We start from the raw sequence: 27,795 nt of genomic DNA, 5'->3' as shown, positions 1-27,795 counted from the left end.
CACCAGCGCTGCGATCAGCGCGTGACGTAACACGCGCCACACTCCAGCCAGAGTCTGGGGCCAGCTGGGTGACCTTGCAGTGTTTGTAAACATACACACGTTGTCTCCCCGGAGTGCTGCGGGTTTTCCGGAGATTCCAGAACGAGGATAGAACCGCCAAGCCGTAACGACCGACGGACGCAGAGGACATGGAGGTGGAGCAGATGTGCATAGTCGACAACGAGATGGTAAGCCCGAAAATCTGCTTAATCTAATGACAGCGAGCCGCGTGACGTAGGCGGCCAGGAGAAAAACGACAGCCCGAGTGCCAGCCAATGACACCGTCTCGCCGCATGGGAGAGAGCGAGACAGACGAATTAAATCGAGATTTTCCGCCGACGACGCGTCGTCGCGTATCGAAATAACGTTTGCCGTACGTCTCGACTCTTAGAGATTGGTAGTCGGGGCATGTGGGAGGTGGGGCGGCCCTCGGGGTGGCCTTTTTTATTTTTTTCCCGTCTCGTGGGTCGCTTTACTTCAAGGTGGCGCCTGATGTCCGGTCCGCTAGTGCGCATTCTTGCCGCGCCGCGGCGTGCGCCTCGCCTCCCCCTCTCGCCTTGGCGGCGCTCCGACTCAAGCGATCACGTGGGCAAGCACTTCGCGCATTGAATTACCCGCAATTCCGTTATAAACGTGAGAAACCGTTGCGCGTGCTTGGCAAATCATTCATCGGCATTGATAGATCCTCCTGGTGAGGTAATTCCTGGGTTTACGAGCCTCTACGAGGGGAAACTTTCGATTAGAAATTCGCCGGGCCGTGGCGCGACGCGCGGGACCTTTGAATTCGCGCGGGCGGTTGGAACTGAGAATGATTTGGCAACTCTGTCGCCGAGTGACGTCAAGATTACGCGCCCGGCCAGTCATCTACTTCCGTTGTTTACGCGCCCGTCACGTGGACGCACGTGATACGCGTGACGTGCGATTGTTATAATCTGATATGAATCCTATTTAAACGCTGATACGCCGTTTTTGGTCAATGACGATTCTAAACCTCCAATACCAGAATGCCCGAATTTCCAGTGATTGGACAAGCCAGAATTAATCGGCTAACTTAACCTCCTAAACTTTTCTAAATCTTGAGATAAGAGTGGAAAGACAAACTGCGGGGATGAAAGATCACCGCGAGCAAGATAGGTGTGACAAATTAAAGAGATATTATTTTCGGCGTCGGACGCCGGGAGGACGCGCGATTGTCTTGACATTGGCGCTTGTAGAACCGACCTTGCTCGGTACGTGGATTTTCTCAATGGACGGGGAGGTGACGTAACGAAGTTGCGAAACATCGGATATGGAGCGCGTGAGTTTCAGATTACGAATTCCTACCGCCGGCCGAATAACGCCGGATATCTCGTGACGTTTCAATTCACCCAATACTCTAACAGGGATTTTTTATTTTTTTTTCCCACCGTAGAGTACAAATGTTCACGATATATCGACAAGCGTAAGGGGATTTATAAACCGCTATTTATCAGGTCATTTTACCGACACTCGTAAATCCATGACTTATTCGAGGAATTTATCACATCTCAAGCATATTCGCATAAATTTCTTGCTACTTTATTAAGTGGTTTTCCTTTACTTCTTCCCGTTACGTTTTGAATATCGCTCCGAGTCGATTCGAATCTCCCGCGTCGCGCGCCCCTGGCGGCGGCGTCGGGCACTACGCGCGGTTACCGACTACGGTCGCGGGCGCGCGGGGTCCGCCAGTCAGTCGCCAGACGGCACGGCGCTCGGTAACGTGGCGCTCCCGGTCGCGTCGGTCGCCGCGCTCCCATCGGTGGTTCCTGGCTCAGCCTCCGGGGTCGAACTGCGCAGTTGAGGGACGCTTGCACGTCGCGTAGACACCGGTAAGTTTGGCCCTTATTCTGGTTATCGGGGGCGGCGTGAGGCCCGTGCTCGGTCGCGATGGACGCGCCCTGTGTGCCCCCTCCCCCGGGGCGGGACGGGGGCAGATGCCCCCGTAACGACCCAGCGCGACCCGACTCGCGCTTTGCCCCCGAAAGACGCAACTCTTCCGCGCGCGCCTTCACACCTAATCGGTCGATCGACCGCCCGATTGCAGGGTGCTGGCCCGCGGTTCGGCCGCCGGACCTAACCTCCAAATCTGTCCGGGGGTGGCGAGCGTCGCGGCTTCCCCCACGGCGGGCCCCGCGGTCGTTGACCTCCCCTCGACCCCGTTCGCCGTAACTCCCGGCGTCATGTGCGCGGAACGTTTTTTTTTTTGCGCACGCCGTGGCGTTTTGCGTTGCATCTTTTTTTTTTTCCTTTCATGGCCGGCGGCCTCCTCGCGTTACTTGTTACTACATTAATTCTAGCGGGTAGCTTCGATCGCGCGTTATGTTAATATTTTTATTAATATTATATTTTTAACCACGGTGGAGATGTTTAATATGAATACGATATTCATTCGTCGCTTTGAATACCCGGGAATGAAGGGGGCAACTAAAGCGACGCTTTGTAAAAAATATCTCGGTCACGCGAAAGCCACTGTATTCTAATCGTGCCAAACATGGAGTCACGATACATCCTCTTAACAGGGAAATGAATATTTCTTAACTTGACGCGACGAATGTAGTCGGTGCCGTTCGCGCATGCGTCCTTGTGTATTTGGCGCGGAACTCTACCGATGTTACCTGAAAGGGGGTGCTTCGTAATTAAGAGGTGGACTCGGGTACGACTTGTCGGCCCATTAACGGGTTAAGGTATTACCCGCGGAACGAGGTCGCAATAATTTCGGGGCCCGTTAATTAGAGCTATGATTCACGGTGCGCGGGATATGATTGAAATTTCTCGAGCTCCGTAAATCAACGTTGGCAGGATTGATTTTACGCCCCGAATACACCCGGAGTCGTGTTATGCTTGCATTCATTTCCGGCCTCGCGGGTCCTGCGCGGCTAATTTTTTTCCTCCCCCCCTCTCCCTTTCATTAGGGGGATCTAATTTATTCGGTTTATTTTTTTCGGCGGGGTTTTCCACCCGGAGATGGATTTTATCCCGTAATGGGAACGGACGGCATCGATGGGCCGTTATGGGCGATGTTAAAAAATCTGTTCGCCAGACGTCGTTTCGTACCTTCGGCGAAAACCCTCGAAAAGAGACCCTTTGAGAATACTTGGGCTCGTGTTTTTTTGCCCCCCTTTCGGGGATGGCTCGGGTCCTTCGGTACACGTGGGAAGGACCTCGAGTTTCCGTGGGACTTGACTCGAGCGATTACAAAAGATTAAGTTTATACTAATAACTTTTTTTCGGTGGGGTGTTTCACCCGGAGATGGATTTTATCCCGCAATGGGAACGGACTCCAGGGCTCGGTGGCATCGATGGGCGTTATGGGCGATGTTAAAAAATCTGTTCGCCAGACGTTTCGTACCTTCGTCGAAAACCCTCGAAAAGAGACCCTTTGAGAATGCTCGGACTCAAGTTTTTTTACCCCCCTTTCGGGGATGGCTCGGGTCCTTCGGTACACGTGGGAAGCACCTCGAGTTTCCTTGGGACTTGACTCGAGCGATTACAAAAGATTAAGTTTATACTAATAATTAATGCGGATGGGCTATCGACGCTCCAGGCGACGATCGCGACCTCTCTTATACGGCGTCCTCGCACGAGATTCCACCTAGGGGCTGGAAAACGGCGAGCATTAATTTTCCTGAAATTAACGAGGCACATTCTGGCCCCTCGGAGATGCTTTAACGCCCCGGCCCTTTGAGTGCCGGCGTTTTACAATGGGGAGGGGGTTTCGCGTTGGCGCGTTTTTCAAAAATCCGGGTGATTAACGAGCCCGTGAGAAGGGGTGGGCTTCATTTCCGGGATTAAAACCCTGGGAGGAAGTCGCGGACCTCTCGTGCATAAATTAACGACCGGGGGAATGGTTCGACCCGTTTTGCGGCGATTATAAACAATTCATGGAATATGGGCTCTGGGACTGTCCGAGGGTCTTAACCCTTTTGGTGACGAATAACGATTTGTCGTTTTACATGGGCTGACGAATAATGGGGTTTTAATTATATGCAGTTGTCTTGGGGACTTGGGACACTTGTAATACATTTATAATACTGTGGATTGTTATTTGAGAGGGTTATTAAATCAGTACGGGTTATTAAATTTGTATGAAAGTTTGGACGAAAACTGGGTGAGATGTATTAATTAAGGACCGTGGGGCCGGGGGAACGGTTTGCGTTTTGCGGTGGAGTATAAAAGATTCATGCAAAAAGGGGCTTAATAGGGGAAACCGAGGTCAAATGTAACACGGGGAAATTGCAACTAACTTAATCAATTTCGTATTTAAACTTAGAGGAGCGAATGGAGGTTACGAGGGAAGTCCCGGAAGCCACGAGGATTTAATTTGGAGGGATTCTTTTTATTGGCATTTCGTAATTTCTTATAATAATTGATATCCGACGGGTATCAGGTCCTTCCTTATAGCTTTCGCATTCGCATTGTAATGTTTGAAACAATTCTTATCAGCTTGACCCTTATCACTCCAACCGGCAGTGTAATGCTGCCATGTTAACAATACTCCTCCAATATACTTGGAATAGATATAAGTGGCAGATGTTTCCATGCTTTTTTTTTCCCCCTAGTTGTAGGTCTAGTAGGACTTAGATCGCGACTAAAGGGTTCTTACGGGGGGGTTTCACGTTCCATGCTATTTTTTTTCCCCCCTAGTTGTAGGTTTGTAATAGGACTTAAAACGCGACTAAAGGGTTCTTACGGGGGGTTCCACGTTCCATGCTTTTTTTTCCCTTAGTTCTAGGTCTAGTAGGACTTAAAACGCGACTAAACGGTTTTTTACAGGGGGGTTCCACGTTCCATGCTTTTTTTTTCCCTAGTTGAAAGTCTGTAGTAGGACTTAGGTCGCGACTAAAGGGTTCTTACGGGGGGTTTCACGTTCCATGCTTTTTTTTCCCCTTAGTTCTAGGTCTAGTAGGACTTAAAACGCGACTAAAAGGTTCTTATGGGGGGGTTCCACGTTCTATGCTATTTTTTTTCCCCCTAGTTGTAGGTTTGTAGTAGGACTTAAAACGCGACTAAAGGGTTCTTACAGGGGGGTTCCACGTTCCATGCTTTTTTTTCCCCCTAGTTCTAGGTCTAGTAGGACTTAAAACGCGACTAAAAGGTTCTTACGGGGGGGTTCCACGTTCCATGCTATTTTTTTTTCCCCCTAGTTGTAGGTTTGTAGTAGGACTTAAAACGCGACTAAAGGGTTCTTACAGGGGAGTTCCACGTTCCATGCTTTTCTTTTCCCCCTAGTTGTAGGTCTAGTAGGACTTAGATCGCGACTAAAGGGTTCTTACGATTAGGGAGGCTGAAAGGTGGGCATAAAATTTCGATGGATTCCTCTATTTAGGATCCCGAGGGATCGACGGGAGGACGGAAGTCTCCTGAGAGAAAGTCGCGCTATTAATCCACGTTACCCGGTTTCCCGATTAACGCCTCCGACGGGCACGCCCGATTTCGGCCCTCGTTTGTCAGGTTAATCGGGGATCCCGCTCCTGCTCAAAGTGTTCCGTAATCCACTTTGGAGCCCGCCGGGCGTTTATTCTCGGACGCGATCGCCGCCGACGGTGGGAATCAATTTGCGAGCCCGTCCCTGGATGTGCCGCCTCCTGGAATATTGCGTTTAGTTTCGCTCCAACGGCCCCAGTTTAGACTCGGCTATTTTTCTTCCCCTCCCCGGGAAACACCTTCCGCCCATTTGAATTAGCCGAATTTAAATAACCCCCGCTCGACGCCAAACCTTCGCCGGGGGCGCGGGAATTTCAATCGGAGGCTTTACGCCGAGGAAATCCGCATTTGAATTTTCCCGCCACCTTCCGCGCGTCGCGCCGCATTCGGGCCTTTTATACGTAAAAATTTCTCGCTTGTAAAAAAAAATATGAAAAAAAAAAACCATTACTTCACCAGGGCAACGTGGATTCTATTCGCAGTTGCAATATTTTCCGGCAACGACAAATTGTACCTCGGTCATTCGTTCGAGGAGAGACATTACTTTTTTGGCTGTTGCAACAAATTCTTTTACCAATTTTGCAATCGATTTTTATTTTTTATTTATTTATTTTTTTCTATGGTTACATCTACGATTCGACCCGATCGGAAATATTTTTCGTCGCTGGCGCAATTATTCCTGCAGTTAAAGCTATAAACATCGGCCGTGCAGTTTTTTTCCTAAAAGTGCAAATGTCTTTTTCTTATTCTTTTTCCGGACAGGAGGGCTAATTTATCCCTCGGAATCGGATCGCCTTCAAAGCGAGGAGGCTTATTAAGGGACGCCATTTTCTCGGGGAAAGGCGACCCTGCTTCCGGCGTCTAGGTCTGGATATATCCCGGTAACAAAAGTCTTCTCCGGGGCGAACGGGTCGCCGCCAAAGAAACCGGAAGCGGGGTTCTAGATTTAATACCAGATAGGATTGATGCGCCGCCCGGGCGGATAAACACCCGGGCGAAAGGGAGGCCCCGGGGAGTTCGTCGGAATTTCCCGTCTCGTCCTTACCTCGCCCCATGCATGCACACCTAACCTCGAATACAATGAGCCGCCCTCTTCCGGGAAGTGTAAAATTTAAGGTGAAGTGAAACACGTCGAGGAACTTGATCGACCTCGATAAAGAAGATTTTTCTAAATGCCTACGTGGCCGACGTTTGTTTTTATATCGACAGCTGGGTCGAATAATATTGGGTATTGTACCAAATGGCATATTCCACCTGTCGTTTTCGTACAATAATTATTAAGATATCGAAGTAAAAGTCCAGAAATCCTCTGGATTCGTGCTTTCTGGGGCCCTAATTGACTGCAGAACGACCCCCTGCGCCATCTGTGATTTCCAGGTCAATTAAATTTTCACTCCGAGACCTCGTATTACCATCGTTTTAGCAAAGAAGCGCATACAACACTGTTTTTGCATTTATCCCGCTCAAATGCGAGTTTATCGATTACCAGAGTGCTCTAAATTGTCACAAAATTGTCCTGACCCTTTCGATTCTCATATCAGAGCCTTCGATAATTGTATATTGATCGAAATATGAGAGCTCGACGCCATTTTGGTTCTGGTCTGGAATGAGTTAAAAAATTTGTTTGAAAAATCCAAATTTTGAATGTCAGGACAATTCTTAGATGATCAGGAGTGATGTGTCAAGGTTTCGGACAGTTTGGGTTAATACCCTTAAAAAATAAGTGTTGTAATCGAATCGACTGATTTGAAGGGGGTTTCACTTCACCTTAAAAAAAAAGTGTTGTATTCGAATCGACGAATTTGAAGGGGGTATCATTTCACCTTGAAAAAAAAGTGTTGCATTCAAATCGACTGATTTGAAGGGGGTATCATTTCACCTTAAAAAAAAAGTGTTGTATTCGAATCGACGAATTTGAAGGGGGTATCATTTCACCTTAACGGCTCGCCCCAGAGGGCGCCACCTTTCGGGGTCGTGTAATCGACGCCTCGGAGAGGAACCTCCCTTTCGCTTATTTTCTGATTCCGGGCCCGATATATCGGTCCCTTGCATTCGGGATGATACGCGGGGAGATTATTTTCCCTGGGAGGTCATTCTTTGTGCCGAGGAGCACGGGCTACGGAGAGAAAAATTCCCGAGGGAGGAAAATTCACGGGGGAGAAACGGCGGTTGAACGGGTGGAGGAGGGAGGAGGCTTTTAAGGGATTACTTCATTTTTGCCCCTTTGAGGAGGTTATCGTAATGGTTATTATTGTTAATTGGTCTCCCCGATTGTACTTCGGGTCATTTTGGACTGTGCAGTGACATATTTTCCTCTTTTTTTTCCAGGAGGGATCTCGCGGTGATCGGAAGGAAGGCGGCAAGCGAGGACGCAAGTCCGGCAGGAAGGCGTCCGAGAAGTCGGACATGAGAGCCAAGCTCGGTAATTTCCCTGGCGGTTCCTCGCCTCCGTTTCTTTTCATCTCTCTTTCTCTTTCTCTTTCTCTTTATCTCGGCAGCTCTTTGTCGGAGACGGCGGGTTACGTCGCGGCGGATCCCAAGGGATCCTGGACCCTCCAAGGAGCTCGTCGAGGCGGAATGGCGCCGCGGAATATTTCCGCGTATGAATATTTATACAGCCTCCCGGTGCGGCCAATGAGACGCGGAACGGACCAGGATAGAGGGACGTGCCTTGCGATTCCGCCATTCTCGAAAAGAAATCCAAGATCCGCGCTAAGCTGCTCCAAAGTTCGCCCCCTCTTGCCTCGTTAAGGGGGGACGAATGTGGCATCCGAGGAGTTTCGTTTTTGAGATTTCTTCAAACTGGGGGTATCGAATCGTTTGGTTTAAGGTGAAGTGAAACACGTCGAGGAACTTGATCAACGTCGATAGAGAAGATTTTTCTAAATGCCTACGTTGCCGAGGTTCGTTTTTATATCGACAGCTGGGTCGAATTATATTGTGTATTGTACCAAATGGCATATTCCACCTGTCGTTTTCGTACAATAATTATAAAGAAATCGAAGTAAAACTCCAGAAATCCTCTGGATTCGTGCCTTCTGGGGCCCTAATTGACTGCGGAGGGACCCCTGCGCCATCTGTGATTTCCAGGTCAATTAAATTTTCACTCCGAGACCTCGTATTACCATCGTTTTAGCAAAGAAGCGCATACAACACTTTTTTTGCCTTTATCCCGTTCAAATGCGAGTTTATCGATTACTAGAGTGTTCTAAATTGTCGTAAAATTGTCCTGACCCTTTCGATTCTCATATCAGAGCCTTCGATAATTGTATATCGATCGAAATATGAGAGCTCGACGCCATTTTGGTTCTGGTCTGGAATGAGTTAAAAAATTTTTTTGAAAAATCCAAATTTTTAATGTGTAAGGACAATTCTTAGATGATCAGGAGTGACGTGTCAAAGTTTCGGACAGTTTGGTCTAATACCCTTAAAAAAAAGTGTTGTATTCGAATCGACTGATTTGAAGGATGTTTCACTTCACCTTAAGCGTAACGCACGGTTTCTTGTTCGCGGGGAAGTCGGGATGACGCTCAACGGCGAAGGCAGGAAACTGGCGAGTTTTTTTTTTCTCCTCCAGTGCCTTTGATTACGCCGATTTTTCCACCGCGCCCTATTTGCGGGCTTCCGCTGTATGATATTTCCCCCGCGAAAGGAAATAACGAACGAAACCGCGGGATTTGAGCCTCTCCGGAGCTTTGGACCGTGTTTTCCCTCCGCAAGGCTGAAAGAGCCAAGGCGGCCATTTTGTTGCCGCTTTGTTTTCCAAACTCGGCACAAAAGGCGAAGCAACATCGCGCGTGCGTGGAAATTCGATGTCGTTTCCCCCTTACCTTCTAAACTCGAGTTAGAAGAGGAACCGACATCTCGCGGGTGCACAAAAAGAATTCATTGAGCCAAAGAAACATTTTTTTTTCATCACTATTTTTTTTTCACTCAAACTCGAATAAATTGCATGCAAGGTGTTCTCTTTTTTTCGGAATTATGGGAATTAATTTGAGTATGCTCGATCCAAATGATCGATGAAATGTTTCTTTGGTTCGATGAATTTCTTCCTTAGGGGTAGACATTCAATTTCCTTCCCTCCTTATTTTCCGAACTCCGGTCAAAAGGGGAACCGACATCTCGCGTGCGTGGAAATTCGATGTCGTTTCCCCCTTACCTTCTAAATTCGGGTTAGAAGAGGAACCGACATCTCGCGGGTGCACAAAAAGAATTCATTGAGCCAAAGAAACATTTTTTTTTATCACTATTTCACTCAAACTCGAATAAATTGGATGCGACGTGTTCTCTTTTTTTTCGGAATTATGGGAATTAATTTGAGTATGCTCGATCCAAATGATCAATGAAATGTTTCTCTGGTTCGATGAATTTCTTCTTTAGGGGTAGACATTCGATTTCCTTCCCTCCTTATTTTCCAAACTCCGGTCAAAAGGGGAACCGACATCTCGCGTGCGTGGAAATTCGATTTGAAGCGAGGAAGTCCTTCCTTTTCACTCGACCTGCAGGTTTCTTCGAGGTTTTCTTGCCTCTCATTTTCCGATACCAGGGGAAAATCGCTCTTTTGGTGGCTTTTCCTTTTGCCCGCGTCGACGAATTCGTCGGGGGATGAAACAGCCCCCCGGGAATATAATTACCGGTAAAAGCCAGATAAGGAATCCCTCGATCGAGGGGTGCTATTTTGTGCGAGTCGTCTTCCTCGGCTTTGTGAAAATTCCTTCTTTTGTAAAGACGGCACCGGAAAAACGCCGTCGGGGAAATCCCATCCAAAGGTGGCGGCGTCCAACTCCCACCGGAAGGCCGCGCCAAAATAATTGTCTTATTTAGAAAGGATCCTGATTGCAGGATGCATTAAACATCAAGGGATCCATTTTCTTATCGGACCTTTTTTTTTCTCATTTTCTTGCTTGCAGAGCGGAGCCGACAGAGTGCGAGGGAGTGTCGTGCCAGGAAAAAACTCAGGTACCAGTACTTAGAGGAGCTGGTGGCTGACAGAGAAAAGGCTGTGCTCGCTCTTAGAAAAGAGCTCGACATGGTGAGTACTTCCTTTTTTTTATTTTCCTCTAATTTTTCCTCGGATCCATTCCATATTTTCAGGCCTAATCCCTTATCAATTGACCACCCCCCTGCACCAGATTAATTAGGCTATAAATATCACCGTTAAATAATTAAAATCAACCGTTCACCGTGTTAAATCTGGAAATATTAATTACACACTTTATCTTTAAGTAATTTCACTTCCTGAGTGGTTTATCCTGAAATCAGAGAAATTAATGAAATTAATCGTCTACTGCACTGTAAATGATAGATTGAAATAATTACAGGCTATTTATTTGAATTAAGTGGCTTATCGGGAAACTTGGAAAATTGATGGATGGTTTTGTTAAGGTTCTTAAAAATGTAATGTGTTTTTAGCGACGATATTTTTAGGATTTACGTATCTTGGGAGTTTATGAGTTGTTGCCCGGTCTTCTTGCTAAATGTAAACGTCCCTGGTGCACTGTTTCTTTTTTTTTTTTGAGGGAATAAACGAGGACTCGGGATGGACTTTTAATGCAGCCATCTCTCTTCGTCCCGAAAGCCGATCTGGCTTCGATGTCTAGTATCGAATTCCGGTAACCAGGGGAATAACCGCTAAAAATATCTCTTAACGGCGGCTACGAAGTTGACTCTGAGAAGCAACGCACCGCCGATATTAAAAATCAATATCGTTCTCCGAGGTAATATCACTCTTTCTCCGGGATCTTTAACATCGTATCCTTGTATCTACGACGCGATAAATAAATCACCGCGAATTGATTCCGCGAGAAGAGGAGTCTCGTGTAAGTATAAATATCCCGGGGGAATTTATTAACGAAGGAAGAAGGAGCCTCTCGAACGTAGTTGGGATAATCTAATTGCGCTCGTTAATGATGCAGATATTTTAACTGAATAACTGAATTCAGCTTTTGACTTCGGGCTCCTTAAATACGTTTTACCTATAAGGAGAAAATATCATTACTTTGGAAATTAGGAGGACGCGGAGGATGGACCCGCCATCTTGTCTGCCCGATTATTTGCCTAAATAATCCGGAATTCTGCAAAATCTCGAACGTTAACGATCCTTAAAGAAGGATAAGGTGTTGTATCCGTTATCCTATTTCTAGAATTTCCAGAGGAAATGATCTAAGACTGGAAAATTCATGAGTTGCGACTCATTCGAAAGGTACCGAAAGTCGAGGTCAAGTCCGCCATCTTGTCTGCACGAGTCTCGGATTAAATAACGCGGAATTAAAAAACCTCCACGTCGCGAATGATTCGCCAAGATGGAAAGCAAGCCCCACCTTCCTTTCCGTGAAATTCCTGGATAAAAAAAAAAAAGAGAAATCACCGTCCTAACCAAGTCACGAAGAGGAGCGACCATTCCAGAAATTCTCCTCAAGCACAGATTTCTCGTCCCCGAAATATCGAGTCCCTTTAGGTATTTACCACCGCCTCTGATCCATTAAATTATTTCACCCTTACCAGGGGAGGCCTTCTTCTAACCCTTTGAATGATTTATTTTCAGTATCGCCAGTGGGGCCAGGAACTTGATGCCGGTCGAGTGCCCGAAGGCCTGCAGGCGATGCTGGAAGAAATCGGCGACTTCCAGCCGGAGAAGACGGTGAAGCAGTAACCACCAGAGGGAGCGAGAAAGAAGAAAGGAAGGAGCAAACGACAAGGGAGGAAACCCGGAAAAGGAAGAAATAAGGAGCACCAGAAAATTGGGGGAAAAAGAACGGATTTGGAACAGTTCCGCGACCATTTTCCTTGCTTACACATTTTTCTTTTCTTTTTTTTTTTATCGCCCTTTACAACTCCACTCTAAGATTGAAAGTTTTATCCGCGTCCGGTCTCTTCCGGTTCTTTCCCTTTTTCTTTTTTCCTAGTACAAATCGGCGTCGAGTCGGACCTCGGGGCTCCTCTTTCCCGACTTTACACTTTAGAGTATTCTTCTTTGTTATTATTTTCCTTCTTGTTACCTGCGATTAGAGTTAAGTCGACTTTTTGTACTTTTAATCTCTGTCACCACACGCACACATACACATACACACACACACACCCTTTCCGCCGCTCGCAGCGCGTTCTTATTTCCCTCTTCCTCGCTCGCGTTTATTTTTTGTCCCTTTTTCTCACCTCGGTATTTTATTTTTTTTATTCTTTGCCCTTCTTTCTCTCTTGTACGCGTTTTATTCTCGCGCGAGCGCCGGAAGGTGCGCCATTGCGTTTGCGAGACCGAGGTGTGTTTTATTAAATTATGTGATGCGTTGCTCGCCGTTTAGGCGAACTTTCTCGTTTACTCGAACGGTAGGACCGGTCGTTGTGCATTGTATTTTAAATAAAAAGAGTAATGTTTAAGGTAATTGCGAGCTGGATACGATTTCTTACTCTGCCGGCTTTTCTTTCGTGCTACCGTAATTAGGGGTCTTGTTATCAATCTTAAACGTGTAAAATATTCACATGTTATTACATGCTTTTATCGCGATTCCGTCCTCATCCGTTGATTAAGGTGATACGAGAGGGTCATTCCGTATACACCTCAAACATGAAAATATTGATAAAACTTTTATAGAAATTTTATGCACCGAATTATTTTAAACTTCACCACGTGATTACCGAGGCCTTGAGGAAGAGTGCGATGCTCGTGTAATTTTGTCTAGTCCGGGATCAATAAATAAATTTTCCCTCTTGAAAAAGGTAATTTCACGAGCATCATATTTTTCTTCGGGTTCTCCATAATTACGTGCTGAAGCTTTAATGATTCTTTACGTCCATATTTTGATATTTCAATATCAGAATAATCCTTTCATATCACTCGTGATGCCCTCGCGTTGTTCAGTGCATTATATTCGGCACGTTATAAAATATAGAAAATGTTGGTCAACGGATTGGGGCGAACCGTAATATGGATATTTATTATAAATCGTTAAATGTGGAAGAGTCTCTGGCGTTTGTAGGTGAATAACATTTAGGCGGTGTTTAATTTTGCACTTGCATTGTCGAGGGTCTTTACGTGCTTTGCATTACGAAATTGCGATGACGTGGCCGACATCATGGCCGGATTAATTACCCGGGGAACCTTTTTAGCGGTAACGAGGCTCGTTGCATTTCGAAATGGCATTTTTGGATAACGATTTCCCTGCGCCCGATGGACCCCCGCGGGAATGAGAATGAAAATTTGCATGTTTCAGAGACGCGCGTCTGCGTTAATAACGCGCTCTTCGGACGGGTCCCAGTTTTGCGTGCGAATGGGAAATTTTGAGGCAGAATTTCGACACTATTCCGGAGATATCGAGCCGTCCTCCCTTTGTTTAGACACACTTAGTTGATTTTGTCGACCGAAGTCGGACAATTTCGGAAAATACGTCCGACCTGAGTGCCGGTAATGGCGCGTGATTTCGGCGACGACACTTCTCACCAATAGTGCGCATTTCGCCGATTAATATTGAACGCTTTGAGTACCTGATCGACAAATATTTATCGGTATTATTTATGAGCTGACACAGTGATTAAAGCGGGGGCGAACGGTGTGCGAGTTTGCGCCGAGTTTCGCCTCAATGTGGGGAAAAGGGGCGACGACTTCTAGGGTAATTCATTTCTGCCGGCTGTTCAATTATCCCCTGTTAAATCGCAATTTTGTCGAACGATCCGATTATATCTAAGGGGATGTCAAAATTGCATCCGAGGGGTACATTGTTCATGGAACTTTTCTCCGATCCGAGTGTACGGAATCGCTTCAAACTTTGCAACGTGAATATGAAGGGTATAAGGAAGCTCGTGAGATTTCAATTTTTATAGAAAATATTAAAACGTGTTTAAATATATTTCTATATAAATTTGACACTTCATCGGTCTCGGGACCTTACTTGTAGCCTCCACTTTCACGGTGTAAAGTTTGAAAAGAGTCGGTACATCCAGGTCGGAGGAATTATTCCTAAACGAGGATCCTTTGACACCAGTATCATATCACCTTAAATATAGTATGGTCGATGTACAAAATCATTATTAAATGGGAGATAATTAAACAGCCGGCAGGAATGAATTACCCTAAGAATGGTCAATTGTTTTAGGGAGAAATTTTTTGGGTGGCGTATCGCCGAAACGGGCGGATATCCTTTTTGAGGTCTTCCCTCGACCCCCGTTCACTTAGCCCTGTATGATATTCACGATGACAGTTTATGACGCCCACCTTACGCCATGGGACGCACCCAACTGGCCTGGGGGTGAATTACTGCCGGAACTTTACGATTGGTTGAATCGTAAAGTGATTCTTATGTGGCCGCGTAGTATAATGGCGGAACCGCGAGGGACCGCGAAGGCCGATCTCGTATAACCCCGCTCGATCTCGGGAATTTAGTTGCAAAAATATTCATTGCAAAAACGCGGAATTCCCTGGACCCCGTCTTGCGTTTATTATCCTCCCGGCGATATTTCTCCGTCGATTTGTACGCATCTCGAGCGCTCGCAACTCGAGGACGCGCCTCAAGGGACCGTAAAAAATCGTCGAATTCCAATGAAAGCGGAGAGATAACCTCCTATTTCTTTTTATTTTATTCAAAACGAAGCTTACTTTAATCCTATTCTACCGACATTCTACGAAATTCAGCGAAAGAAAGGGTAGAATCGATGGATTTCAATGTTAGGGGCGACTTCTGCGAAAAACAAGATGGCCGCCTTTATATTGGAAAGCTTTTACCCAGTGGTATTGATTAGTTCGGGTTTTCGTTATCGCCAAAAGCCCGGGGAAATGTTCGATTCGATTCTCTCGTTTGGACATTTCCTTCGGGGTTTTTAATAAATAAATAATTAATCCCGCGGTGTCCTTCATGCTCGCCTCGGAGGGTTCATTTTTCACGTATTTTTCGTATCCCCTACCTCGGGGTTTGCGGGGATTAAAACCGTGTAAACGGGGGCCGGGTGCATAAAGTGCATTAATTATTGCCGATATCGGGCCTGATAACGAGTCATCGGCGTGGCTCCGCGCATAATGGATCCTACCTCGGGCGGGGACGCCTCGTCCATTTTAATATTATCCGCCGTTTATATTAAACTGCAAATTTATACGCCAACTTTCCATAAACTTGCAGGCCACCGAGTCGGGCTCTTCTCCCTGTTCTTCAGGGCGGAATTCTTGGCGTTGCCGGTCCCACCTTTACTAGACGCGCTTCTGCACTGTGCAGATTTGCATTATTGCAATTTTCCGAGTTTCCGGCGGAATTCCCGATAAGCGGAACCCGCGACTCCCGTGGTAGATGAAAAATTAATATCTCGTATTATAACCTCCGCAAGGGTATGATCATTAATTATATCGGCTTTATTAGAACTCTTAAATGGAAATTCATTGTAATATCGTAAACCTGCATTTTGGACATACAATTTGGTAATTATTACCACATTCTTACCTGGGTAGTTGGGATTAAAAATTGTTGGAAAGATATTTCCTTGTATATAGTTGTGGATAATTCCGGATTAATTTCGGAAGTTTCATGATAAGCAGAATCCGCGACTCCCGTAGTAGATGAAAAATTAATATCTCGTATTATAACCCCCGCAAGGGTATGATCATTAATTATATCGACTTTATTAGAACTCTTATATGGAAATTCATTGTAATATCGTAAACCTGCATTTTCGACATGCAACTTGGTAATTATTACCACATTCTCACCTGGGTAGTTGGGATTAAAAATTGTTGGAAAGATATTTCCTTGTATATAGTTGTGGATAATTCTGGATTAATTTCGGAAGTTTCACGATAAGCAGAATCCGCGACTCCCGTAGTAGATGAAAAATTAATATCTCGTATTATAACCTCCGCAAGGGTATGATCATTAATTATATCGACTTTATTAGAACTCTTATATGGAAATTCATTGGAATATCGTAAACCTGCATTTTGGACATGCAACTTGGTAATTATTACCACATTCTCACCTGGGTAGTTGCGATTAAAAATTGTTGGAAAGATATTTCCTTGTATGCAGTTGTGGATAATTCCGGATTAATTTCGGAATTTTCGAATTGATTTTATAATTACATAAGTACGGGCTTGTTTTAATGCTTAATGGGTGACGGGATTTCAGGCGCCTCTTTGTCTACTTTATCTGCCCCCTTTTATTGGAATATTAAATTCCGCTTGTTTTAATTTCTTTTACGGGTGAGGCGATTTCGGGCGCCTCTTCGTCTTCCGAAAAGAAATTTTAGACAATGGGTCTTCGCGAGTGGCTAAGAAAGGATCTAAAACTGCGGTTCGGCTTCTGCTGGAAGTTTTAACGAGCTCGTTAGGAGCCACGCGATTCATGGGGAATTCGCAACCTGGCGAGGAATTCATTACCGGCGAAGGAAGGAGTGTGCACTTTTCGTCCTTTGCGCGGGAAGTTCGAACGCGTGCCCGAAGAGAGCGAAAGGACTCGTGAGAAAGTGGCCGCTCCTTTTCTTTTTATACATTTTTATTTCCACCTCGAAATAGTTAATTAGAATTCTTGGAGTTAAATTTCAAAGGGTCATATTTTTTGCCGAGAAAAATCTTGCAATTAATTTTTAATATTCGTATGATACGCGAAATAAATGACCGAAATATGTATATGTAACAAACAGTTCGCCTCCGTTTCGCTTTTAAGCAGTGGATCTTAGAAGCCATTTTTAATCCCTGGAATCCATCAGTTGACACGATATAAATCCTTGTTTAAATCTTGTTGTCGGGCGATGAATTTTTTTAATAGTTTTTGATATTCAAGTTTATCGGTACATGCGATTAGAATGAATTCCGATTTTTGGGGGGTCGTGGAAGACAGGAATGGGCGGATTTTCGGGCTCGTCATTTCGAGAGGACATGCAAGGGTGCTCGATCCATCGTGCTGGGTGGATGCGGAATCCGCTGCGGATAAACGGGGATCGCGGATCGGAAGGACCCAGCATCCGAAGGCGCGTCTCGCAGCACGATGCGGCCTGTCAGGCTCTGGCAAAAACGGGATGATTTACTGGCACATTGGCGAAACGGTCATTTGTATCGGCCGAGTGTCTAATAAATCGAACCACCTGGTCCCCTCTCTTGTGACGTGCGTTCCGCGCATCCGCTCCGCGTTTTCCGGAAGTGCGTTGCTCCCTGCCTCCCGGATAAATTCGCTCATCGCCAATCAGTGATATTCCACCTACGATGTGATTTATAAATTTCATTTGTAAAGCGAATTTTTCACGGAAAATTGAAAGTTTCATTATAAATCCTGGCAGGCGAATGTTCATAATTTACTATTAAAAGTTTCGTTTATATGTTTAAACCTGGGAGGGAAGCTTGGGATTCGACAATTTTACAATTCCACCTATAATGTGATTTATAAATTTAATTTGCAAAGCGAATTTTTCACGGAAAATTGAAAGTTTCATTATAAATCCTGGCGGGCGAATGTTCATAATTCTGTATTAAAAGTTTCGTTTATATGTTTAATCCTGGGAGGGAAGCTCAGGATTTGACCATTTCATAATCCCACCTACGATGTGATTTATAAATTTCATTTGCAAAGCGAATTTTTCACAGAAAATTGAAAGTTTCATTATAAAAACTGGCAGGCCAATGTTCATAATTCTCTATTAAAAGTTTCGTTTATATGTTGAAACCTGGGAGGGAAGCTCAGGATTTGACAATTTCATAATCCCATCTACAATGTGAATTATAAATTTCATCTGCAAAGCGAATTTTTTACGGAAAATTGAAAGTTTCGTTATAAATCCTGGCAGGCGAGTGTTCATAATTTACTATTAAAAGTTTCGTTTATCTGTTTAAACCTGGGAGGGAAGCTCAGAATTCGACAATTTCATAATCTCATCTACAATGTGATTTATAAATTTCATTTGCAAAGCGGTGTTCACGGAAAATTGGAAGTTTCATTATAAATCCTGGCAGGCGAATGTTCATAATTCTCTATTAAATGTTTCGTTTATATATTTAAACCTGGGAGGGAAGCTCGGGGTTCGACAATTTTCGGGGCTAAATCCAGAGGGGAATTTTTCAGTAAATTCTTCATTTTTAGTTAAGTGGCTTATTCAAGATTAATTGTCAAGGAAAGTGTGAAAAATGTTATCTGTCTGCTCTTCGGCGTCTCATTAATCGGGAATTGACGTAAAGTAGGATTTCTTATGTGATCAGGATCAAGGTAGCCTTACAGGATCCTCCAATCTACGGATTAGCCGACAGAACTTTTTTTGTTAAAAAACGGGCAAAAATCTCCACTTCAGGTGCTTCTTCCTCGTTTATTTCAGCGTGGCGAACAATCCGCGCGTTAACACATCCTGGATAAATGTCAGCCATATCCTGTACACATCGGCGCCCTTAATCGGTCGCTATTCGTACGCTAAATAAATACCGGAAGTCGCTTAACGAAACGCGACCTCTCGCTTATCGAGTTGAAAAATCCCCCGCTTCCGGTCTCGCAGATAACTAGGTACCGTAAGTCGCAATCACCCGTAAACTCTCATTGTTAATCGGGATTTATCCCGAAAATGCATCTCACACTCGCAGCACATGCACTCGTAATCCCACTCTACAATCGATACATCCCACACTCATTGCACTCGTTTGTCGCACTTCTCAGGCTCATTGCACATGCACTTGTCATGCACCTCTTCAAACGATCGTTGCACTCGGCAGTCGTGTTTAACTCGGTTATTATTGACTAAGACAGCATTGGTTCCGGTTTAAAGTGTTGCCTTGGTGTATAAACGAACATTGAAGATGGTCAGGTTAATTTATAGAGTCTCGGTACAAACGCGCTTTTGGTCTCCGACATCTTGGCGGACTTTTCGCGTCGCTTTCTTCTTTTGGGCGACCTTTCATCCGGCTTTTTTTTTTTCCCGCGGCCGATCGGATCTAGGGGATCCTTTTTGTTTGAAAACCTCGGAAGATCTCTGAAGAGAAGCTGGAATTCCCCTAGGGGATGCTTGGTCGTTTGATGTTGTACCGACAGTAGTCTCTGCCGATGATGTCGTCGCTCGGGATCTCCTCTTCCAACGGCTCCATGCCTTCCTCTGCCAAACGATCTCGCACCTGCGAAAAGGAGAGAAAAAAAAATTGTAAGGCACTTTTGACTTACAAGGAAGGTACCTGAGGTGTCCCCCTCGGATTTTGTTCATTTTTAAATATGTTATAGAGGACTAAAATCTAAGGGATCCGTGTTTTTTTTTATCGGCGGATAAACACTTTTAGGGGGTGAAATCAGGCTTCAAAGTTGGCCGTGCAAGGGGGTTAATTTTCCTGTTTCATATAGAGGCACTCGACCGATTTTCATGAAACAACCGTCAACATGTAGGGAATGAAGAATTATGAAACATGCATTTGGAATTTTTCGAACAAATTCATTTTTAAGGGGTGAGCCACCCCTTTGAATACTTCTTTTACCCCTTACGCGAGCAGTAATTGCTCTATCGATATGAAACTTGGTTAATTTATAGACCAGAACAATACAAAAAAAGTTTCATTTGAATGGAACAATTACTGCTCGCGTAAGGAGTAAAAGAAGTATTCAAAGGGGTGGCTCACCCCTTAAAAATGAATTTTCTCGAAAAATTCCAAATGCATGTTTCATAATTCTTCATTCCCTACATTTTGATGGTTGTTTCATGAAAATCGGTCGAGTGCTTCTATATGAAACAGCCAACTCACCCCCTTGCACGGCCAACTTTGAAGCCTGATTTCACCCCCTAAAAGTGTTTATCCGCCGATAAAAAAAAACACGGGTCCCTTAGATTTTAGTCCTCTATAACATATTTAAAAATGAACAAAATCGGAGGGGGACACCTCAGGTACCTTCCTCGTTAGCGTCATTTCGAATCTACTCTTTCCTCCAATTTGCTCAGACCACCCGCCATCAAAAGTCCCACGGCGGGAAATTCGAAAAATTCACATTTTATACGAAAGTCCTGATAAAGAAAAAAAATCCTTGAATTTCACCGCGCAGGGTTTAATAAATTAAATTCCGCTTTGAAAATATTTCAGCATGATTTGAAATAGACATTCATGGTCGTCGCGTGGTCGTAAAAAATAATAATTCTGGGGAGAACGGTTTATGAAAAGGGAAAAATTTGTTATGGGGAATATACGTTAAAAATGGATGCGCCACTTCGTTTACTCTTTATCCCATTCGTGATATTTTTCTGTGTGGCGTATATTCCACTTTTAAATCAGTTTCCGGGGATCTCCGAAAAGCTCAATGCGGACGAGCCTTAGGGCTTTTATCCGGCGGTAAATCGTTTCTCTGGGATGTTTGACAAAATCCGGGAACAAGGCTCGGTTTCCGCCGAAAAAGCTCCGAGCGAGCTTTCGATCGCGTTTAATTGGAGGTCTCGATCCGGTGGGGAGCTTTCGGCCAAACGGGATTCAGGCCAAACGGCGATTCGATATTTTATTGTGAGCTTGCCATCGGGATATAGGGACTTCCTTGTCGCGCAAAGCTCCAGCGATTCGATTCGCACTCTCGATCTAGTGCGGAAAGCTCGCGGAAACCGCGCGGAGCAATTACGAGACGAGTGACTTCCGCTCGGGGAAAACTTGAAAGAGATTCGATCTCGGGGCAAACGGAAGGGAGGTGATCCGATTGGGATGTCGAAAGCTCGGTCGAGACGGTGTCAGGAAGAAAAAAAAAAGGAAAACGTTCGAAAATCAAGGGACTTTCAAAAACTACGGAAACGAGGCGTTTCCTGCGAGACTTATTGCGTTTTGGTTCAATTTATGTTTCGTAAAAAAAAAAGGAATACGGGATATTCTCACTAAAAGAAATTAAAATGAGATCCTTTTTCTCTTCCTTAAAAAAAAAAAAAAAAGAGATTTGATCTTACCAGGGCGATCGATGTCGAGAAAAATGGAAAAAGTTTAAATATCGAAGCAACTTCTGTGGGATTCTTAAACCCTCTGTTTTCGAGCTTTTATAGAATTAATTTTTCTTACAACAAGGAATACTATTTTCGCAAAAATATTGAAAATAAAATTGGGTTAAGAAAAAAAGGAAGAGATTGGAAAAAAATGCGAAATGGGAGGGAGCTTTGGAAGCCAATTTTTTCCCGGGAACTTCCAGTTTCAATTATTCGGTCGATCCGAAAAAGGGAAATAAAATGTAATGAACGATCGAAAAGCGAAGTGTAATTATTCCGAGGAACGAGTAGAGGGGGCAAGACTCGACTTTGTTAAATGGCTGGGCGATTGTCGCGAGGCTTAACCCGGGAATGAAAAAACGGAGAGGATCGAGTTCGCGAGCCCGTGCCTTCGATTTCCGGCAGCTGCTCCGCTAATATCCGGAAGAGCTTAATGGGCTCTCCGAAAATTGAAGGCCGTCGTATAGCTCGCATGAAATACCGCCGAGAGGAGGTCGCGCTCTTCTTTCCTCCTTTCTTTTAATCAAACCGAGCGCGAATCCCCTCCTGGTGTCTTCGGGATCGGAAACGACGACAGAGATCGACTCGCCGAGTCCGATTCAGTCCCATTCGGGCTGAATGCATTAACTCGAGCCACTTATCTGGCCTGGAAACTCCCGGGAAATGGGGACAAAAGGGAGAAATCGTCACAGAATAAAGGAGACGCTTTCGCGAGATTCGCCTCCAAGGAAATACTTGCTCGAAAAATAAGAACCAACTCGTAATTATGAAATGTACAAATTAAAAACAAGGCTTGATTGACCGGAAGTGGGCTGAAAACTCCCGGGAAATGGGGACAAAAGGGAGAAATCGTCATAGAATAAAGGAGACGCTTTCGCGAGATTCGCCTCCAAGGAAATACTTGCTGGAAAAATAAGAACAAACTCCTAATTATGAAATTTACAAATTGAAAACAAGGCTTGATTGACCGGAAGTGGACTGAAAATTCCCGGAAAATGGGGACAAAAGGGAGAAATCGTCACAGAATAAAGGAGACGTTTTCGCGAGATTCGCCTCCAAAGAAATACTTGCTCGAAAAATAAGAACCAACTCGTAATAATAAAATTTACAAATTGAAAACAAGGCTTGATTGACCGGAAGTGGGCTGAAAACACCCGGAAAATGGGGACAAAAGGGAGAAATCGTCACCGAATAAAGGAGACGCTTTCGCGAGATTCGCCTCCAAGGAAATACTTGCTGGAAAAATAAGAACCAACTCCTAATAATAAAATTTACAAATTGAAAACAAGGCTTGATTGACCGGAAGTGGGCTGAAAACTCCCGGAAAATGGGGACAAAAAGGAGAAATCGTCACCGAATAAAGGAGACGCTTTCGCGAGATTCGCCTCCAAGGAAATACTTGCTGGAAAAATAAGAACCAACTCCTAATAATAAAATTTACAAATTGAAAACAAGGCTCGATTAACCACAAGTGGACTGAAAACTCCACGTTGATGCACGGAGAAAAAAAAGTGTCATCGAACCAAAGAAATATTTAGTAAATTCGAAGGATAATTACTTGCCCCAAAGGTTCGAAAATAAATCGGATGCAGCGATTCTTCTTATTCTTCTTCTTCACCTTATTTAAGCTTGACTCAAATAATTATTCTCTGAATGAACAAATACCGAAGAAATATTTCAATGCTTCGAAGAATGTTTCTTTCCGCGTGGTCAGTATTCATATTTTTTATATCTCTTGTCATTATTTCCAGGGGCGTCAGTTTTGCGAGTTCGCGAGAAAATGGCGGCGGCCAAAGGGACGGAGAGGGTGCGAGTGGAGTCGCAAATTAAAACACACGACTCGAGAGGGATTTTAATCCGTCGAATCGGACTGTTTCAACGGGGCTAGTGCACAAAGGGTGAGAACCGGCAGTCGCCCCTTGTGTCGCGGTGCTTCCTCAAAGGCTTTGCCACGCAAAGCGCGGGACGGGACCAAATGGCAAGCCAACCTAAGATGCGAAGTCAAAGTTGACCGGGAGGCTTTGTCTCGTGTTAAGCGTGGTCGAAAGTCAGTGTTTACCACCCAGCATCCACCCCAGGGAAAGGGATTTTTTTTCTGAGGAGGAATTCTCTGTAGCTTCTCCCCTCGTGGAAAGAGAGAGGAAAAAAAATAGACCTAAAACCAAGAAGTAGTATAAGGAGATCCACCGCTATGTATTGAAATCCTCCCCTCTTTAGGGGCCTAAGATTTTCAGATTTTTTACGGTCTAGTGCCGAGAGCGCCTCGATGAAATTTGGAAATTAAAACAATCAACAAATTGCTAGTCTTTATCGCGTTAAAGATATCCCTGAGGAGGAATTCTCTTTAATTATACGGAAATGGTACACCGTATGCGCAGAGTGCAAAAGCACGAAACGTACGACGCGATTACCCCGGAAAATAAGAGCACCATTAGCCCAGTAAATCCGGGGTGCCGGCAAAACGTAACGTACCGTGGCATGTAACGCGCAAATCCCGTAACCAGACGCTTTCTTACATACGCGCGTTCGTTACGTGCCAAGCCGGGGGCTTGCATACGTAAGAAGTACAGACGGTGACGTCCGATTGCGGAAACGGAGATCGAGGAGCAGCTGCGTCCGGGACTGGCGGCGGTCCAGGGAAGTAAAAATCACGTGACTTCTGTCTGGAGGTTCGAGCCTTCCCATTGGTCGGCCGGCCCCCCCACTCCGCGGCCGCGCGCCTTATTAAATCGACTTGGGTAATCGGCGCCCTCGACTGTCGGTCAGTCTGCGGGCGGCGGGCGACCCGATCGGACGTGTTCTCAGGTAGGTGAGCTGCTCTTCTTCCCCCCTTCCCTCTCTCTATTCAGGTATTCCTAGTCTCTCTCCCCGCAACCCCCAATTCCCATTTCGCATCCCTGGAAGCCACGTCGATTCCCCTTGGATTAGGACTCCCGTCACCTGTTCCACCGCCTTGAAGACGCGGATGAGGTTCAGCCCTGCCAGCTTCCGGATGTCCCGTTCGGACCAACCTCTCGCCAGCAGCTCTGCGAATAGGTCCGGATACTTGCTGACGTCCTCCAGACCTGCCGGAGTCCTGGAAAACGAGGAGACGGGTCAATTGGATTTCTACCCCCCGGATACGACCTAGATATATTATGAGGTACATGTGATACATTGAGGGAGAAAATTGGAATAAAAAGTTTGAGGATGTGTATGCGGTATCTTATTCCCTTGGTCTGTGGTAATCTTCGATGGTGCTGGGGTGTACTGAAAACATTTCCCAAGCCTTTTCTTGGATATGTTTTCTGGGGTAAACCGGAGGGGAATATTTTCATTGTTTTTCGTTATACAATGGGATTCATTGTTTCTGGTTTAAATTGTGCCGGGTCTAATTACGACGTGGAACCATGTCGTGCCGGAAAATTTCCTCCGGACCGCAGGGTTCAGCCGTGACCCGTTTCCATTTTCTCACACGAGGACTAATGAGGTACAGCAATCTTGAATCACATTGTATATGATGTATCTACATTAAAAAAAAGTGTCATTGAACCAATGTAATATTGTCTATATTCAACATTCCGAAGGAATGGCGACAATTTATTTCAGTTGATTTGAGTCAAATTCTTTAAATTAACAAAACATTTCTTTGGCTTGACATTTTTTCTCAATGTAGGCTCAGAATAAGAGAGGGGGAGCCTTGGGTAAATTGGAGTCGCCCCGGTGCACGAAATTCCGCGGAATTCACGGAATTCTCCGGATTCGGGGGGCTAATATTATACTTTCAGATCTGAGTGCCGGATAGAAATTCCCGATTGCGAAAGTGGGCAGAAGGGTCGCCGGATGTTTGGTTAGATGACACGAGGGGTGCGACCGGTCAATCGGTGGAAGGGAGAGAAGGGAAGGAGTAATTCCATTAGTGTAGCATAGGAATGCTTTCATTGCCTCGGCAGGGGCCCGCGATAATTGCAGGGACTTTAAAGGAGCCTGAAAACAAAATGGCCGTCATTTTCGCGCCGCATTTAAACGGATTTCGATTAACTCGCTACGGAAGTGATGATCCCAAGCGGAAATCGTCAGGCTCTGATAAGGTTACGTCGATTATCCCGAATTCCCGGTTTTAATGAACGCTAGCTCGTTGTTAGCGCGATTCGCCCTCGAATAATGATGCAGGGCCGAGGCAACCCTTTCGCGGAAATGTCGGACACGTTGTTTAATGCACCACCTCCCCCGAAATAAAATCATCCGGGTGCACTGGATATTAATTAGAGCGCAACCGTACTCGGCGGACATGAAAATGCCCTGGGGGAAAATGCACGGCGGAATTTGAATGGTCTTTAATAAATACTAAACCATCCAGAGATTTCATCCATCTCTGTCTAAGGGTTCTTTGAAATATATCTGAACGTCTAGGTATTTATAAAACTTTTTTCGAAATTGAGTGCACCGAATCATTGCATGCATGCTCATGAAATTTTATTAAAAAAAAAAAAAAGAAACATGCCCCTCGTTCTAGTCTGGGATGAACATGAACATTTTTTTTTTAATTGAAATTTCATGAGCTAAGGGGTTTTCGTTTAAACTACTCTTGATTATTGTTTTTTTTTTCACTCTCGCAATTTTTCATATGCAGAGGGCTGCTCGTCATTTTTTACCGCCCACCCTAAACAGGAACTTCCGGCGCTCCGTTGAGGATTAAATTAATTTTTCAGATCCGACTCTTAGGTATTGTCTCTCCTTGTCGAGGGAACATTCAGGCCGAGTTAACGCTGTCGGCATCGCAGTCGAAACGCCCCCCTTTCCTTCTTTTTCCTTTCCTTTCCATCCCTTTCCTCCCTTTTCTCCCATTTTCTTCCCGCAGGCATTCCGTCCTCCCGGAATGGGAGCAAAGCGAAGACGCATTCAAAATGGCCGCCAGGGGCATATTGCTAAATACCGGCGTACTCGATGATCGGATAAATTGATCGTTATCGATGCGAACTACGGTCCCCTTGATTCGATGGGGGTGGAGGATTTAATCCCTTTTGAACCCCCTGGTCTCATGTCTTAGACTTTTTCGGGGTTAAATAACCTTTTCGGGGCCGGTCACAGGATGGGTGGCCAAAATTTCTCCTCCATTGCCTCGAAACGACCACAAAAGGATTAAAGCGCTGCCCTGAAAACCACATTCTTATGCAAATGTTTAAGTAATTAAAATTCCTATTTTTTTTTGTTGTAAGGACCTTGATTAATTTCGAGGCGCTTCCACTTTTTGAACATTTTCTCCTCTTTTCTCCCATTTTCTTCCCGCAGGCATTCCGTCCTCCCGGAATGGGAGCAAAGCGAAGACGCATTCAAAATGGCCGCCAGGGGCATATTGCTAAATACCGGCGTACTCGATGATCGGATAAATTGATCGTTATCGATGCGAACTACGGTCCCCTTGATTCGATGGGGGTGGAGGATTTAATCCCTTTTCAACCCCCTGGTCTCCCGTCTTAGACTTTTTCGGGGTTAAATAACCTTTTCGGGGCCGGTCACAGGATGGGTGGCCAAAATTTCTCCTCCATTGCCTCGAAACGACCACAAAAGGATTAAAGCGCTGCCCTGAAAACCACATTCTTATGCAAATGTTTAAGTAATTAAAATTCCTATTTTTTTTTGTTGTAAGGGCCTTGATTAATTTCGAGGCGCTTCCACTTTTTGAACACGAACTTGAATTTTCGGTTCTATTGAGTCGAACGTGGACTTGGTTTTTTTTTCTTTTAGGGGGATTTCGAATACGTGAAATAGGGATTATCATTATTTTTATTTGATGGTATTTCAATCGAATTCGGAATGTTCAGAATTATTTTCTCGTGCCCTGGATTGTTTGACTTGACGAGGAACGAGTATGTGCGTTAGTGGCGTGTCTATTAACATTGTTAACAAGCTGGAGAGTACTCAGTGGCCGGCGGTGTCGAGGATCGAATCCGATTAAGCCTTGAATGTTGTAACCGCGTTGTTTAACACATGTGAGGTGATCAGAAACTCCCGCTTACCGTGAATATCGGGTTGCCGCAGAGTTAAGCCATTATGATTACGCCAATATTCGACGGAATAAAAACTGTTATTTACTCGGAATTTATTAAAAAAAAAAAAAGAAAGAAAAAAAGAGTAATCTCAAGAATTAATTCCTAACAATTCGCAGATTTCACAGAGATCAGAAGTTCCTCGAGGTGGGGTTTATTCCAGATCTTATCCGTCGCTTGTTAATTTCCCTCCAATTAAACGTGAGAATTTGAAGAATCGCCCTCGGTAAGGACTGCCAAGTGCACTTGGCAATGTCGGGGACTTGAGGAGAACTTATTCATAGGAGCTTGCATTCTCGAGGGGCAGTTATGCGCTTATCACGTGTTTATCGACCTGCTCCTGGCTCCCCGGGTTCAGCATCTTCGTCGGCGTCTTTATCGGGGAAATTCCTCCGCCGACGATAGCCGA

General features: G+C 45.0%; 2 protein-coding genes across 2 annotated transcripts in view; one reads left to right on the top strand and one right to left on the bottom strand.

The window, feature by feature from the left end:
- The first annotated feature begins 46 nt into the window (after positions 1 to 46).
- Positions 47 to 12,860, top strand: LOC105699716 (cAMP-responsive element-binding protein-like 2). The gene is made up of 4 exons (XM_012424924.1): positions 47 to 227; positions 7,810 to 7,903; positions 10,392 to 10,513; positions 12,026 to 12,860. Exons 1-4 carry the CDS (start codon positions 189 to 191, stop codon positions 12,131 to 12,133), a joined length of 363 nt encoding a protein of 120 aa, XP_012280347.1. The 5' UTR covers positions 47 to 188; the 3' UTR covers positions 12,134 to 12,860.
- Positions 12,861 to 19,206: 6,346 nt separating this feature from the next.
- Positions 19,207 to 27,795, bottom strand: part of LOC105699178 (dipeptidase 1) — a 72,063-nt gene continuing 63,474 nt past the window's right edge. The window contains exons 9-10 of the mRNA XM_012423979.1: positions 24,298 to 24,433; positions 19,207 to 19,537 (exon numbers count right to left, since the gene is read on the bottom strand). Of these exons, the coding sequence (XP_012279402.1) occupies positions 19,421 to 19,537; positions 24,298 to 24,433 (253 nt within the window). The 3' untranslated portion in view covers positions 19,207 to 19,420. The remainder of the gene's footprint in view (positions 19,538 to 24,297; positions 24,434 to 27,795) is intronic.

Source organism: Orussus abietinus, unplaced genomic scaffold, assembly GCF_000612105.2.
Source record: "Orussus abietinus isolate OABI.00-Male unplaced genomic scaffold, Oabi_2.0 scaffold29, whole genome shotgun sequence".
Lineage (NCBI taxonomy): Eukaryota > Metazoa > Arthropoda > Insecta > Hymenoptera > Orussidae > Orussus > Orussus abietinus.
This window is presented reverse-complemented; position numbering and strand designations above follow the sequence as displayed.